Genomic DNA, 15,417 nt, shown 5'->3' on the forward strand with positions numbered 1-15,417 from the left:
CTATTGAATTTACTCCAGGTTTTTATTTTTAACAAAGAGCATATATTCTAGTACAATTTATTTGCGACTGGGTTTATACAACAAAGAATACCTTGAAAATTATTCCCCCAAAGGACTACACATAAGAGTTCCTGTTTCTGGGGGTTCTTCACAGCTTTCTTGAAATCTCTCACTTATCAATAGAGCCAGTTCACGTCCACCAGTTTTGAATAGACAGAAATACCACAACCAAACGGCTTCATATGCATATCATTCAAGACAATATAAGACATGAAAAATGTGAACTTGTCTAATGATCTGTGTAACTCAACTTTTAGTCCGTCTTATCTGAATTCCCCATGTCTCCGATTTGTCAAATGCCATTTGCATGATTTAACATGAACTGTGGAATGGAGCATAAACATCATCAAACACAGCCAAGGTTTGGCAAACCAAAACCAACTCATACAACCTCATGTGATGATGGTTTCCTTGTAACAAACTCAAAACGTCGTAACTATAATTTATGCTCACTAACTATTCACTAATCTATGAGGGAGGCATGTTTGCATAAAGAAGAGAGAAAAAGATTTCAACTTCCGGATCGCTTTGAATAATTTGGATGAACCGGTTTTTACTAGGCTCGTAGAGAAGCAAGGGACCCATTTGCGTAACTAGTGACAGAAGCTTGGCCAGTGGCATCCCTGATGCTAGACTGCCTCCAGACTGAGTCCCCATATCCTCTACTAGAGCATCCAGCACTGCCTTTAATGATATATCAACTACACTCCCAAATTCCGCACTGCAAGGAAAATCATAGCAAAGATTAATTTGAAGCCTAAATTCTGTTTAGACATCCTTCATTTTTCAGTCCCCAACTGCTGAAAGAAAAACCAAAACAATAATTTTAGCTGAATATTTGGAAGATTCTTCAAGGACTGAAAACATCAAAATAAAACCTTTTTTTATTATAGATTAGATAGTAGGGGAGAGGGAGATGAAGTTCGAACCATGGACATGAGATTACCAGTGCGCTATCACTTGAATTAAACTTTAATTCTTGGGGGTGGGGAAGGATGGAAGAAAATGTGCACAAAGTTCACTCAGACCTTTGTTGTTTCAACAAAAGATGAAAAAAAGAGAGGAGCCATTTATAGGTTTTTGACAATTTCTTCTCTTCTACCATGCTTGTTTCCAAGCAGATCCTGAATTTATAAAAGCCAAAGAGGGAATTTGGAAGGGGAAAGTATTGAATTGAAAAAACTTCATATCTTTACTTTTGACAAGGGAGACGGATCTTCTTCCTATGTTTTCTTCCTTCTGTTAACTAGTGCACTAAAGCCATATTGATTGACAACTTTATGCTAGGGGATCATGCAAATCATCGCCACCCTTTTTTATTAAGTTCTATAACCATATGCATAAATTGTTAGAAATAATAAAGATACCTTGTCAATACTGCCCCCGTCTCCACCATAAGTTCCTCAAATTTAGTAACATCAGAAAGAATTTTGCTGTCACTGCTGGAAGCTGTGGCTAGTCTGTCGAATCTAGCATCCTCAGGCATGATGTAGCTTACCCAGTGATGGGGGCTTCCAATGTTCATGAACCTGTCAAGTATCTGCCTGATAGTTTCATGAAGTACTGTAGAGTTGAAGAAATCCTTCAACTGCTTTCTGCACATAAAACGTTTCCAAATTATTAATTATAATTTTACTGGTAAGTTACACTTGCATACAGTGGATTTTGAACCCACAACCTCACCTTCCGTCAATTCTAAAAGGAGAATGATGTTTCATTTTAGCTGGAACTCATTGGCATTTCTGACAGTTAATTTTATAAGATTTCTTTGACACGTAGCGTCTTACATGATATCACTGATATCCAATTATTGCCAATAGTTTATGAACCTTGTTTTTCGGTAACTTTTGCAGTCAGCAGGAATATCATAGATTTTCAGGGAAAGTTACTTGGAGGCCAGTCCAACGTGCTTCAGCAAAAGCGGGGACCCAAGGGTCACCACATGATAGATGAAATGTTAAAAGAGGCCAGAATTAGCCTAGATTGTCTGATGTTGGCATATTGATAAGTGATAACCATATAAAAAAGGTCATACCCAATGCACAAAGCTCCCACTTATGAGGGGTTTGGGAGAGGTTATGGTAAGCATCCTTACCCCCAACTTATTGGAGAGGCCGATTCCCATATACGGTTCCAAATTCAGAAAACCAATTGACAAGATTACATGTCTACAAATCAACTATGTCTTGACATTATTCTTTGATATTGACCACTACAAAGAACAGATATGCCAATTATTTTCATCTCAATTTTTTTGTTCTTTTACCTAGAACGATTGCCTAATTAGGTTCATCTTATTATTATTATTTTCTATTTTACCAGCTTTTTCTTCCTTTTCTTGATTAAAGGAGGAAAGAAGTACATCCGGTAATTTTCCATCAACCAAATGATTGAATTAACAAATAAAATCTCAGCTGATTGTCAGATTGCCATACAATAACTTGTGGACTCTTAAGATGGTAAATGGTACCTTACCCCTTGAGAATTTCTGTTGCTGCTGCTTGCATATCTGACATCAAGGCAGGCAGACCATAGTTCGAGAGAAAATCAGCACTAGCCAGAAACTTTTGCTCATCATCTCGGTCAATCATATCAGCATTCTCCTGTATAAAAGAACAAAAAGGACCACTTTTAGAGAAGAGGAAATCCCACTTCAGGTCACAGAAAGATTTACAAGAATTAGCATGTAACAGATCCGATGTGATTAGTCTATAATGCTAACATATTACTAATTAAATAATTAGCCATAATACCTATTATATATTTGCATTGGATGATGATAAGAAAGAACGGTAATGGGGATATACAAAATCTTATAAATCATGCATTTCAAAGAAATAAATGTTTAATTGAGAATTACAAGTTTCAACAGATGCAAAGATTTTAAAATACAAATTTGTACGCCTGTACATAGAAATGAGCTGCTATCTTCGTTTCCACCATATATCTAATACTGCATATCTTCAACATAAGTAAATTGTTAGCAACTTATGTAGTCAAATCAGCCATCAACTACATCCAAAATCATTAATGTAAAAGGCCCCTCTGCCATAATACCTTATTTACCCAACTACTGAACTCCATTCAGTTTGTCAGGTCCAAGGTTTTGTGCATGGGGTTGATGATATTAGTAGCTGAGTGTCTACCTAATTAGGTGCCTCCAAAGCTATCAATAAGCATATAATTACTTCAAATATTCAAAATGATAAATTCCTAATGAAATTTTATCCAATCCATTTGCTTAATCAATCATTCTTTTCTTTGATATTTCATAGCTGTATAATTTTATAGGTCTTTGGTTTGTTAGTCCTCAGGTTTAAATGCCCTTTAAATGGCAGATAACAACTATAAATCTGGGTAATGTGTGGAGTCTGTCTACAGCATAGCAGATTCCAAGCTTCAAAAAAGCAGCACCATGTTTGTATGATGGCATTCAGGAAAGATCCGCTGATGTCCATTGTAAACTCAGTTACACTAAACAAGAATCCAAACCAATATTTACTGATTCTGCAACTGCTGGCTAATAGGCCTATTAAGGCAAATGTAAACATGCCAGTCATGAGCAGTATCATCAAGGGAACCAAGTGATGATTGGCAGCAACCGATAACAACAGGCCACTAAAGGCCCACAGATAAATGTAAGGCCACAAAGATAAAGCAGCTTAATCAGAACCATAAAAGGTGGCAGCCTATGTTTGTTCTTTTTCTGAGCTTCTTTATTCCTCTATGCCGAGGGGTGAAGGGGATGATAATCTGATTTGGAAGTTGACTAAGACTGATGTGTTTGATGTGCGCTTTTACTATAAGCTGTTGTCTGGTCCTCTCACTGATGTGTTTCCTTGGGGGTGCATTTGGTGGGTAAAGGTGCCTAAACGGGTGTCTTTCTTTTTATGGACAGCAGCTAGGGGTGGGATACTCACCATTGATAATCTAGTTAAGAGAGGTCAGTCCCTGGTTAACAGGTGTTGCTTCTACTCCAGTGTAAGTTTTCCATGCTTTATGGAGTGCAGTTTTTGAGGTGTTTGGGATTCAGTGGGTAGCACTCTTCTTTTTGCTTGGATAAATTGGTTTGGAAAGCACCTGTCAACTATATGAAATATGGTCCAGGCAAGTTTAATGTGGTTAGTTTGGTACGAACGTAATATTCACGACTTCAAAGACAATGAAAAACCCTTAGACCTCTTAAAATCTCTTCTCTTCGGTAGTTTGTTTTAGTGGGCTCATATTTGGGGTCTTACACATTATGTTTCAATTTTTGAATTCTTACAATCTGTTAGCTTTAGTTCTTGAACTTGTTGTATTTGTTTCTTATTCAGAGTATTTAGCATCGTGAACACAATGTACACTTTTTCAATAAAAGTCTTATTACCTATTAAAAAAAAAAGACTGAGCAGTGGAAGACATGGGGTCCATCCCAAATAATTCAAGATGACCCCCACCCTCCCTCCAGGTTGCAAATATGAAAAGCAGCAGGTTATATAATGTGAAACCCAGATATTTCTGTATAAATTATATTTAGCAACTTTAGGAGACATTTTAGATTAAGATGGAATCATCTTGAAGGTGGAATCAGTATATGCCTGGATCATGTTGGCTATGGTTTTGGGTTACAACTATGGGCTGAACTTAAAGATGTGCAAAGCGGTTTGAAAAAACAACAGGAAAGGCAAGCTAATGTACAGAGAAAAACGTTAAAGGTTTAGTTTAATAAGTTTACCATAGTGATATAGCTATTTCATGGAGCATAACTTTGTTATCATGGTATATATGTACATCTCAGTCCAACTAATTTTCTCCTGAACTTGAGAGGGAGAATAGCCTACTTTAGTTTTATATTAGTGAAAGATCCTATCTTCTTCTAAACCATCAACTTATTCATTAATTGTAATGGCACCAAATTGATTGCACAATTTACTCAAAAGATTCAAATGTCATTAGGAATTTTGTCACTTGGATTCAAAAAGCTCAACATATCTATTATGGTATTCAAACTGTGAACACTAGTTCCATGCAGATAAAAGCTCTGATACACACAATTGGAGCTGCACACACTGGTGATTATTTCAATCAAGACCATCATAAAGCAAGAGTTAGCTCCATCTTCAAACAAAAGAAGTAATGTTAGATGATATTGACAAAGTTTCACAAGAGCAAGAGCACAACATTGGACTGAATGATGCCAAAAGTAAGAAAGAAAATGCTGATGCTAAGATAGATTAGACCCATATGACCATAACATCAAGGCCAATGATGAGTTTGTTTCCAAACCAGTCCAAATCATTGATCTTGTTATACCATATAAATTCAATGGATGGTGGCAAAGAAAGACTCTTCATTATCAAAAGCAAAATAAAAGTTATCACAAGTTCCAGGTTCAAGAAGTCTTATTCTTTAACATTTCAAAATTTGACGCCAAGTTTCTCCAACCAGGAATAATAATACACCCAGGAAATAAGAGACATGTTTTCATCTTGATTTTCAATTTTGAAAACTTAGAACTTTTCATAAGTAGCACCAACATGCAATGTCCAATCAAAGCATACCAAATATCTCCACTATTGTGTTTGGCAAACCTCCCCGACCAATTTGGCAACAAATCAAGAACCCTGCAAGGCTATTGCACCCCAAACAAACAAAACACTGGAGACCATAACTCACTAACACAATCATAGTGTAGCAATAATTTACCAACAGTCTCTCCAACCTCTTGGACATATTAGCACCTTTTTACAACAATTACTTTTTGAGGCAGTAGCAAAACCAGAATTATTTTAGAATTTATATTTTCAGATTTTTGTATTTATCTTATAGGAAATTGGATAATAGTAGACTTTTCTTTGGATAGGGATTAGTATTTGAGTTCAGTTAGGATAAGTTTTCATTAGTTGTTATCCTTTTATCTTTATTTCCAGGAAGCTCTAGCTCTATATAAAGGCTTCAGGTTGTTTATGTTTGAATAGACGATTGATTGATTAATGATATTCAGATTGGAGATTTTCTAATAGTTGGGTGCTGATTTTTGACACCCTAGGTGCCGATGCCTAAGTTTTGCTTGCTTGGTGCTGATTCCAAGCGACCCCTAAGTGCTGATTCTTAGGGTTTATCTTTACTTTTCTTGTTACTTTTATTTTGTCCTGCATCAATTTTGGTATCAGAGTAGAAGATCCACTTTCAAAAAAAAAAACTTCATCGTCATTTATTACCACTGCAAGATAAAACCCACCCTTCACAAAACCATCCCTCCCCATCACCAAAAAAAAAAGCCCAAAGCCAACTTGTGAAGCCCGCTACATTAGTTTGAAGCTGTGGAATACAGTGCAAATCTATGGCCAATTCCAGTGACACCTCCACTCTGCATTTTCAGGTTCAATTATCAATTTTCTGTTGAGATTTGTTCTTTTAGTGCACAATGGTGGCAGTCCAACCACCTATTTTTTATGGATATAAAAATCAAGACCCGTGGATTTTCAAATTTTGGATATTTGAGGTGGAACAATTTTTTGCACAAGTGCATTTATCAAATGACAAATAAAAGATGTGGTATGTCAAAACGAGAATTGCTGGTAGAGCTTTAGAGTATTGGAATCATTATGAGAGCCTACACTTTCGAAGACACTGGTCTCTAATTACGAGAGAAAGAATGAAAGAAGATCTTTGTATTGAATATTTCCCACATTATTTTCACAAGGATCTACAACAACCTTCTCATGGCAATTTACAAGATCAAAGAACCAGTATAAGGCAATGCAACAACGCTCAGGTCTATCATGAAGTACTGCCACAAGTATAAGGCAATGCAACAACGCTCAGGTCTATCATGAATTATCTGCCATACGCCAAGACCTAGAAAGTCTACTAAAAACTGTTGAAGACTTGGTTACTCAAATGAAGGGAAATCAAGTACCATCAGACCTTGATATTGATAAAGAAGTGCAAGTGTCAACTGAAGTTTCAATGTTCATGCAATCAAAAGAGTCTACTATAGAGTCTCAACAACAAGAAGCTTCTATACTTGAAGAATCCTCCATAATGCATGAAGATCTACAGCTTGATGAGGTCAAAATTGTTGACATACCAATTCCACATATTGAGTTTGTGATTCCAAAAAAGTTTCATGAGGTGGAATACAAGGTTTATCTATTTTCAATGTTCCCAGAGACAATTCCTCAACCGCAGCAAGTGTTATGTGCCAGAGTTTTCATCCTTCAAAGCTTTAAAACTCAAGGTCGAGTTTTCTCCAACCAAGGGAGTATGATGCAGAAGCAAAATCAAATTTTTTTTAGAATTTATATTTTCATATTTTTGTATTTATCTTATAGGAAATTGGATAATAGTAGACTTTTATTTGGATAGGGATTAGATTTGAGATTAGATAGGTATTAGTATTTGACTTTAGTTAGGATCAGTTTTCATTAGTTTTTATCTTTTATCTCTTTATTTCCTAGAAGCTCTAGCTCTATATAAGAATCTGGTATATTTGTATTTTTTTTTTGGTAAGTAATAAGTTTAATTGTAATAAATTTTAAAATATAGACGATTGATTAATGAAATTTAGATTGGAGATTTTCCAATAGTTGGGTGCTGATTCCTAACACCTTAGGTGCTGATGCCTAAGTTTTGCTTGGTGATGAATCCGAGCGACCCCTAAGTGCTGATTCTAAGGGTTCATCTCTACTGATACAGGGCAAAATAAAAGTAACAAGAAAAGTAAAGATAAACCCTAAGAATTAGCACTTAGGGGTTGCTTGGATCAAGCAAAACTTAGACATTAACACCTAAGGTGTCAGGAATCAGCACCCAACTATTAGAAAATCTCCAATCTGAATATCATTAATCAATCAATCGTCTATTCAAACATAAACTACCTAAAGCCTTTATATAGAGCTCGAGCTTCTAAGTAATAAAGAGATTTTTGTGTAGTGAGTTTACTATTATAAACTCATTGTACTTTTCTTATCAGTAAAGCTTTGATTACCTATCAAAAAAAGAAAAGAAATAAAGAGATAAAAAAAAGATAACAACATACCAAAACTAATCCTAACTGAACTCAAAATACTACCTATATTATCTCAAAATTAACAAAGGAATCCTAAACTAATCCAACTACATAAGAAATCCAATCTAATAAGTTGTGTTGTCCTCATCAACTCTCTCGGGGTGGGGAAGACTCGACCTCGTCGAGTATAACTCTAAGTAATACTCTAGCAAATCAGGATTAGGTTGCTGCAGTTCCTTTCTTGTGATCCAAGTGTAGTCTGATATTGGTCGTCCCTTCCAGCGAACTAGGAAGCATTGAATTTCGCCATCCCTAGTGAAAATAACCCGCTCATCCAAAATAGCATCAATATTTTCTTTACATGCTAGCAAAATGGTTGTTGGTGTTGGATGAATCATAGGGATTTGAGCAAAATCATGCGGTTGGTAATAAACTGTTGGACCTTTATAAATAGCCAAATTCTCATTATTAAAGATGGAGTCATTTTTGTAACCAGATTGAAAATCAACAAGACATGCATTTGGTCCACCATATTTCAACATTTTGAGTGATTCAGTACTACAAGCTTGCAATTGCTTACTTGGAACCATGACATAATCCCTTGCTTGAAATTTCATGCAGTCTGAATTAGCTTGGATTTTATAGGGATTATCATTTGCTGAAAATTGCTTCCTTACCTCATGATGCTTACATGTTCCTATTGACTCAAGTGTTCTATCATGGGGTGAAAATGGGAGAGTACCTAAAGGCTTCCTAGGCTTGACTTCAAATGGACTCATGCTTTCAGTGATGGAATTTTCACATGCAAGTTGGGTGACATGGGAAATGGAATACATGGAATCCTCACTCTTTGCCTTTTCTAGACTACTCTCATGGGGCTTGTTAGGTGGTATTATTTGAATGCGACCAAATTTAAGATTTTCCTCACATTCATCATCTATGACATTGATTTCATCCATGTTGGGTTCATATACTTCTTCTTCTATATCATCCTCTTTATTCTCTTCATGAATAATAAAGGCCTTAATGGGGCATTTAGTAGCAATATGACCAAGGCCTTGACAATTTAAAGCATTGTAGGCGGGAACCTAGCTTTGATGGCTCACCAACTACTCCTTTTCCTTTATCATCCTTAGCTAATGGTGCAGTAATTATGTTGGGCTTGGGAGGGGGTAAGGTGAATTGAGGCCTAGGGGGTAAGGTGAGTTGAGGCTTGCTACTTGAAGGTAGAGCTGGTGGTGACACTATGGATTTCAGGATACCTCACAAACAGGGATCTAGAAGCTAACTCACAATTTCTAGCAAGTTCAAAGTAATGATCTAAGGAAGTGACTCCTTAGATGATCAATTCGTTCATATTCTAGGATTTAACCCATCCCTAAACCTACAGAATGTTGCAACCTCATCCTCAGCAATTTGACATCGCCTCTTATACTCTTTGAACATCTCAATGTACTCTATCACAAAACTAGTACCTTGCCTTAGACGATTCCATTCATCTAAGAGGGAACTCTTATAAGTTAGGGGAAGATGATTCCTAGAGAGCGTATCTTTCATTTCTAGCCAATTAGTGATGGGAGTTTGATGTCGTCGCCTAAAGGTATCTTCAAGGTCCTCCTAGAAAAGGTTAGCTCTACCTACTAGTTTCATTTTTGCATACCTAACCTTCTTATCTTCAGCTCAATTATACCAATCAAAAAATTGCTCCATTTGGCACAACCAATCAATGAAAGCCCATGGATCAGGATGACCATCAAAGGTAGGTGCTTCTATTTTCACTTTTAATATCCTCTCTTTAGTTTCCCTAACATCCCTATGGTCATTATGATTACAATAACCTCGCCTACAGGGTGGTGTACCCTCATGGGCAATTTCATTCTCATTCCTTTGGAGGGAAGCCTCTACTGATTCTACTTGAGTGGATAGGTCTTGGAGAACTTTCATTAAATCCCAAAAGGTTGGTTCCGTTGGTTCCATGGTGGGCTTGGACTCGAAACTAGACTCAAAACTAAATTGGGATTTGGAAGTAGATTGTGACTTGAAACTTGACACAATGCAACCACAACGTATATACATGCAAAGGGTATTCTACATGTGAATGCAAGTGAGACTAGTAAACAAATCCCTAGCAATTTGATGTCCAATATAAAACAAAATCTAACCAAATGGAGTAGGAAAATTAGTCATGGGCTAAAATAGAAATCTAGTACTTTTGCTCAAAGTATTGAATTTTTTTTTTTAACTGATTAAGAATAACTCAACAATTAATAATAAGGTTTTGCTTCTTTGAAGGATTTTGAAACACTTTTTTTTAAAAAAAAATGGGCACAAATGTGGTCAAAGAAATGGGAGCTTTTTTTTTTTTGGACCAGCAATTAAAAATGAAAAACAGAACGGTGAGGTTCAAGTATATGATAAACAAAAAGGTTAGGTTCAAGTATTGTTTGTGAAAGGTATGTTAACCAAGCACGTAGAGAACATATTGACAAAAAATTTGAACCAGAAAATTTAAACTTGTGTGGGTCCACTGGGCAGGCTACCACGTATGAATTAAAGGCAGGCAAGTCTCTTTCTTTTCTCTGTGTATACTTATAAACAGAAATTTCAAAGCAGTAGATGGGTCTAAGGTGGCTCGAGTTGATAGTCCCTCGCAGTGGGTCTTGGTCAAAGGAGTGGCATGGAGCGGTCGGATCTGCGCTGAAGCTTGGTCCAGTGGTGGCACACAAGGTGAAGGCTTCCAGCAGTGCAGCATTGACAAGGGTTGGGCTCAAGGGTCGATGGAGATGGTTTGGTGTCGCGATTGGAACAGGTCAACAGACGGTGATCTAAAGGCTGGATCGTTGTCATCGAGGTGTTGGATGGTGAAACTTGAAATTGCCGTTGTGATGGGGTCCGCTGCTGGTGATGGAGGCTAACAGCGGCGTTGACTTCTTATGGGTCTGATCTGACTGTGTGGGTTATGGGTTTTCCAGATAAGGGTTTTCTTTATGGCGGATGGCTTTTGTGTTGGTATTGTAGTTTGATGGAATGAGAAAACACAGCAAGGATTTTTTTTTTTTTTTTTAAATGAATCAATTTGGCTCTAATACCAAAATTGATGCAGGACAAAATAAAAGTAATAGGAAAAGTAAAAATAAACCCTAAGAATCTGCACTTTGAGGTCGCTTGGAATTAGCACCAAGCAAAACTTAGGCATCGGCACCTAAGGTATCAGGTTTCAACACCCAACTATTGGAAAATCTCCAATCTGAATATCATTAATCAATCAATCCTCTATTCAAACATAAACTACCTAAAGCCTTTATATAGAGCTAGAGCTTCCAGGAAATAAAGAGATAAAGAGATAACAACATACCAAAACTAATCCTAACTGAACTCAAATACTAATACCTATCTAATCTCAAAATTAACACAGGAATCCTAAACTAATCTGACTACATAAGAAATCCAATCTAATAAGGTGTGTTGTCCTCATCATTTACTTTTCTTGTTACTTTTATTTTGTGTTGCATCACTCTTCTTCTTCTTAGATTATCCAATGTAAAAATCTTCCCCAAGCCAATGAGAAACTAGCACTTTTCCTCCCATAACAACGGGATGGAGAGTGAGTTTGTGGTTTAAAGACCCACCGGGTGCTTCTGTAACTTACCAATAGGGAGAAAGAGAAAGAATCTTCCCCAATGTTGCAGCCCACGTAAAGAACACTACTTTAAGACGAACTTTAACCTTTCATGTACTTTTCCACGGGAAGTATTGCACGTCACCAGTACTAACCAGCATATAGAAAGATTTCACCCCATATATTTTTCTACCTGTTAGCAACCAAATAATATCAAACCAGCCAAAAAATACCTATTTTTGCTGCTACTTAGAATTTCTATAACCATTTATCCACCAAAAACAGCAGTACACAGGTTTGACTTCATGAATCAGCCTCTCCAAAAAAATTAGGGGTAAAGCTGCTTGCCATGACCTCTCCAAAACCCCACAAAAGTGTGAGCTTTGAACACTGGGTACAACATTTTTTAAGTATAAAAGATTATTACAAAGAGGAGAAACCTAAGTATAAAATATACAAAGGATACTCCAACAGAACTGCAATGAAGTATCATCAAGGAAATCTACATTTTTTTTAGCATTCAGAAAGGTGGAGGTGCCAAACACACTATTCATATAACTTATGGAAAAAAATATGGATTTCAAATCAAGAGTAGATGACTCAATGCTGTTGAAGGTAAGATTATTTCTCTCCTTCCAAGCCGTTCACATAAAGCAAAGCCAAACAGCACTCCTAGTTGCTCCATTTCTCTGCCTTCCATACATTTCTTTACAACAGAAAATCACATCAAACACCTTCTAAGGCGTCACCCATTTAATCCCAAAGATCACAAAAGCAAAAGACCACAAGTCCTTGGCCAGAGCTCAATGAAGCAGCAAGTGATCAAGGGATTTCCATGTGGTCCTCTGTTTCAACCACCAAAATTCAAGCTTTTTAAACCCTGATTCGATATGCAAAATCTAAATCCTTGCTTTCACCATGATAAACCCCAAGATTATAACTGCTACTATCCTAAAGCTCACAAGCACGCATAAAAAAATTTCCCCAATCCACCCTACATAACCTTTCTACGGAAAGTAAATTACGTGTACCATATTCTACTTTTAGTAAAATACTACATTTTAGAAAGTTCAAAATCCATAATTAACCCACCATTTATAGCAATGTTACTAATTTAAATTATTCTAAATGTTTATACTATATGCATATGATGGATGAGTATCAAGAAATGACTACATACAAAGGTGAACGGACTGAAACTATTTCAGGCATATGGTGAAGTCTCAATGGACAGTGCTAAAGGAAATAGTTTAGCCATGAAAGTTGAAGTCCACAACCCAACTATTAATTGATAATCTAAACACTATATTTCTTGTTACTTAATAAAAAAAATAGCAAGGATGATTATATCATTATAGGAAGAAAACTTCTCCATAAGCAAAGAAATCAGTTGCGCTAGATTACATAAGTTGAGAATAATTCTGTAAGGATTTGCAAAATGTGTCCAGCTAGAACAAAATGTACACATAATTATAGATACCAGAAGCTCTGATGAACAAAATTAAGTGTTAAGTGTTTGGATAAATAATTTAATATAAAAATGGAAAAGGCAGCAGGCTCTTACAAGGAAATAGGAGCTTTCAAAACCACGTGCAGTATCAATATATAAATGTCTCCCCAATATGTTGACCTGAACTCTAATGTATAAGCTCAGCATTGTCATTGCCCAAAGGGACAACACCATCCTTGTAAAACCTAAGAAAATGTTATGTCCAATACTTGCTAGGTTAATCATAATATCCTTGAGACAGTGAGATTAAAGAAAACCTAGAAGCTAGTATGTTACAAGCACAATAATATATATATATAAAAAAAAAAAACAATAATATATTCATACTTATAATTTTGAGTCTATCCCACAGTTCAATTTTCTCTGAATGCGTCAAACTGTTTGGTTGATTCTTCGCATTCTGGAGCCTCTCAAGAAGCTGAGAAAGGTCCAACTCTTCTGCTATCCGACTACTTAAATGATGCATTGCATGAGGCAACGTTGTCGTATCAGCTATTCTTTGAATATTCTCAAAATGGGCTTGCATTCTATCAATATCAACAAAGAAATCAACAATATTAGAAACCAAAAATACACATACTTCTGGAAATACAATGTTCATGATACCAATGAAACAAAAACATGATGAGATTGCATTTCTCTTAACTGGGCCTTAATGAATCTTTCGCCTTCCCGCTCATCTGCGAGTTCTCTCTCCAGCTCAGCAAGCTTGTGCCTGTGAGCATCATACAGTTTATACAAGAAATACCCACTTCCTAAAACTCCAACTGTAACAAAAGCCTTCCTCCTGTGCCTTCTCCAAAAATCCCTAGTTTCACAATCAAATACACATATCAATGGCAAGTAATTGGATCACATAAAAGTTTATCTCTGACAAAACCCAATAATAATACCACAGACAGGTCAAAAGAACAAGCATATAAGCACAGGAACACTCATTTCTTACAAACCCTTACAAAAACAACAAAGAAATTGTCCTAGTTCTACTATTAAACGGACGAATTCAAAAAACCCAGCAGAGGAAAAAGGGCAAAAAAAGCAATAAACAAACAATTTAACAGATACCCAGATGAGAAAAACCAATATAGGAATGAAAACTGACCTTAACGTGGAAAGCATTTTGCAACTATGGAACCCAAATATCCATTGCTAGGCCTTGGCTTCTGGGGAAGCCATTTGGATTTTTGCACAACAGAAATAAACCAATGGAAAACAGAGATATATAAGACAGAGAATTGTTTCAAGGAAAAGATTACAGAGAAAGGAGGAAGGAGAAAGCAGTTTCTCGTTTGGATGTAAAAGCAGTCTTAGGAAAAGCCGCAACAATACGAGAGAGAGAGAGAGAGAGAGATAGTACAAGTATACAAGGAGCTAGACTTGTATATATGTTATTTATCTGGACTCAAGGGTTTAGGATCGAAGTGGAGTGTAAAATACAGACTCCTGAGAATGCAACCTCAAAAATTAGGAGAGACGCGTGGGTCATTAGCTGTTGGAACCTGAATCAATCTTGTCTTTAAGATAACCTGACAAAGTTGCTGTTTTTTTTTTTTTTTTAATATAAGGAATTGATATCCTTCCCTTTTATTAGTTAGACTATTTATGAAACATCCCAAAAACCTCATAAACCGATTGAAGTGGATTAAATCTAGGATATTTGAGTTTATATCATCCTAACTAATAGGTTCATCACCCAAATTTGTCGTGTAGGCTACTATATTATTTAATATTATTACGTAACTAGTCGATAACTCATACAATGCATTGAAAAAATTAACATGATATGATTTTTTTCTCTTTTAATTTTTTTTCTAAATAGGAAATTTAATAATTGTGGTAGTTATAAATAGAGATTTATTATTATTGTGTTTTTATATGAAACTTATTCACACAATTCATAGAGTTCAATATGTAATCGATTTTTCATGTGTATTTAATTAGTTTATTTTAATCACTATCAACTACTTAATCTATTATTTATCACAACAAATATTATATTAAGCTAAGATTTTAATATAGTGTTAAAATATAGAATATATTTAAAGTCAATCACAAAATTTATATTAGAATAAGAACGTGTAAAATTTGTGAGACCTCATAAGCTTCCGTGACAAAATATTATGAGATCAACTAAATATAAAATGTCTTCATAAAAAGAAATTTGATATATAAAAATGCATTTGACATTTAGCTGATCTCATCTACAAAATGTCAACATGTAATTGATTTTTC

The 15,417-nt window shown here is 35.8% G+C and overlaps 1 protein-coding gene across 1 annotated transcript; it reads right to left on the reverse strand.

Annotated features, from left to right (window-relative positions):
* On the reverse strand, positions 1-14,686 carry LOC115963680 (peroxisome biogenesis protein 3-1). Its single transcript, XM_031082774.1, has 7 exons — positions 14,288-14,686; positions 13,832-13,993; positions 13,513-13,712; positions 13,240-13,370; positions 2,536-2,663; positions 1,428-1,655; positions 1-781 (listed from the first exon to the last, which is right to left on the reverse strand). Exons 1-7 carry the CDS (start codon positions 14,302-14,304, stop codon positions 529-531), a joined length of 1,119 nt encoding a protein of 372 aa, XP_030938634.1. The 5' UTR covers positions 14,305-14,686; the 3' UTR covers positions 1-528.
* Positions 14,687-15,417: the final 731 nt, after the last annotated feature.

Source organism: Quercus lobata, chromosome 10, assembly GCF_001633185.2.
Source record: "Quercus lobata isolate SW786 chromosome 10, ValleyOak3.0 Primary Assembly, whole genome shotgun sequence".
Taxonomy (NCBI): Eukaryota; Viridiplantae; Streptophyta; class Magnoliopsida; order Fagales; family Fagaceae; genus Quercus; species Quercus lobata.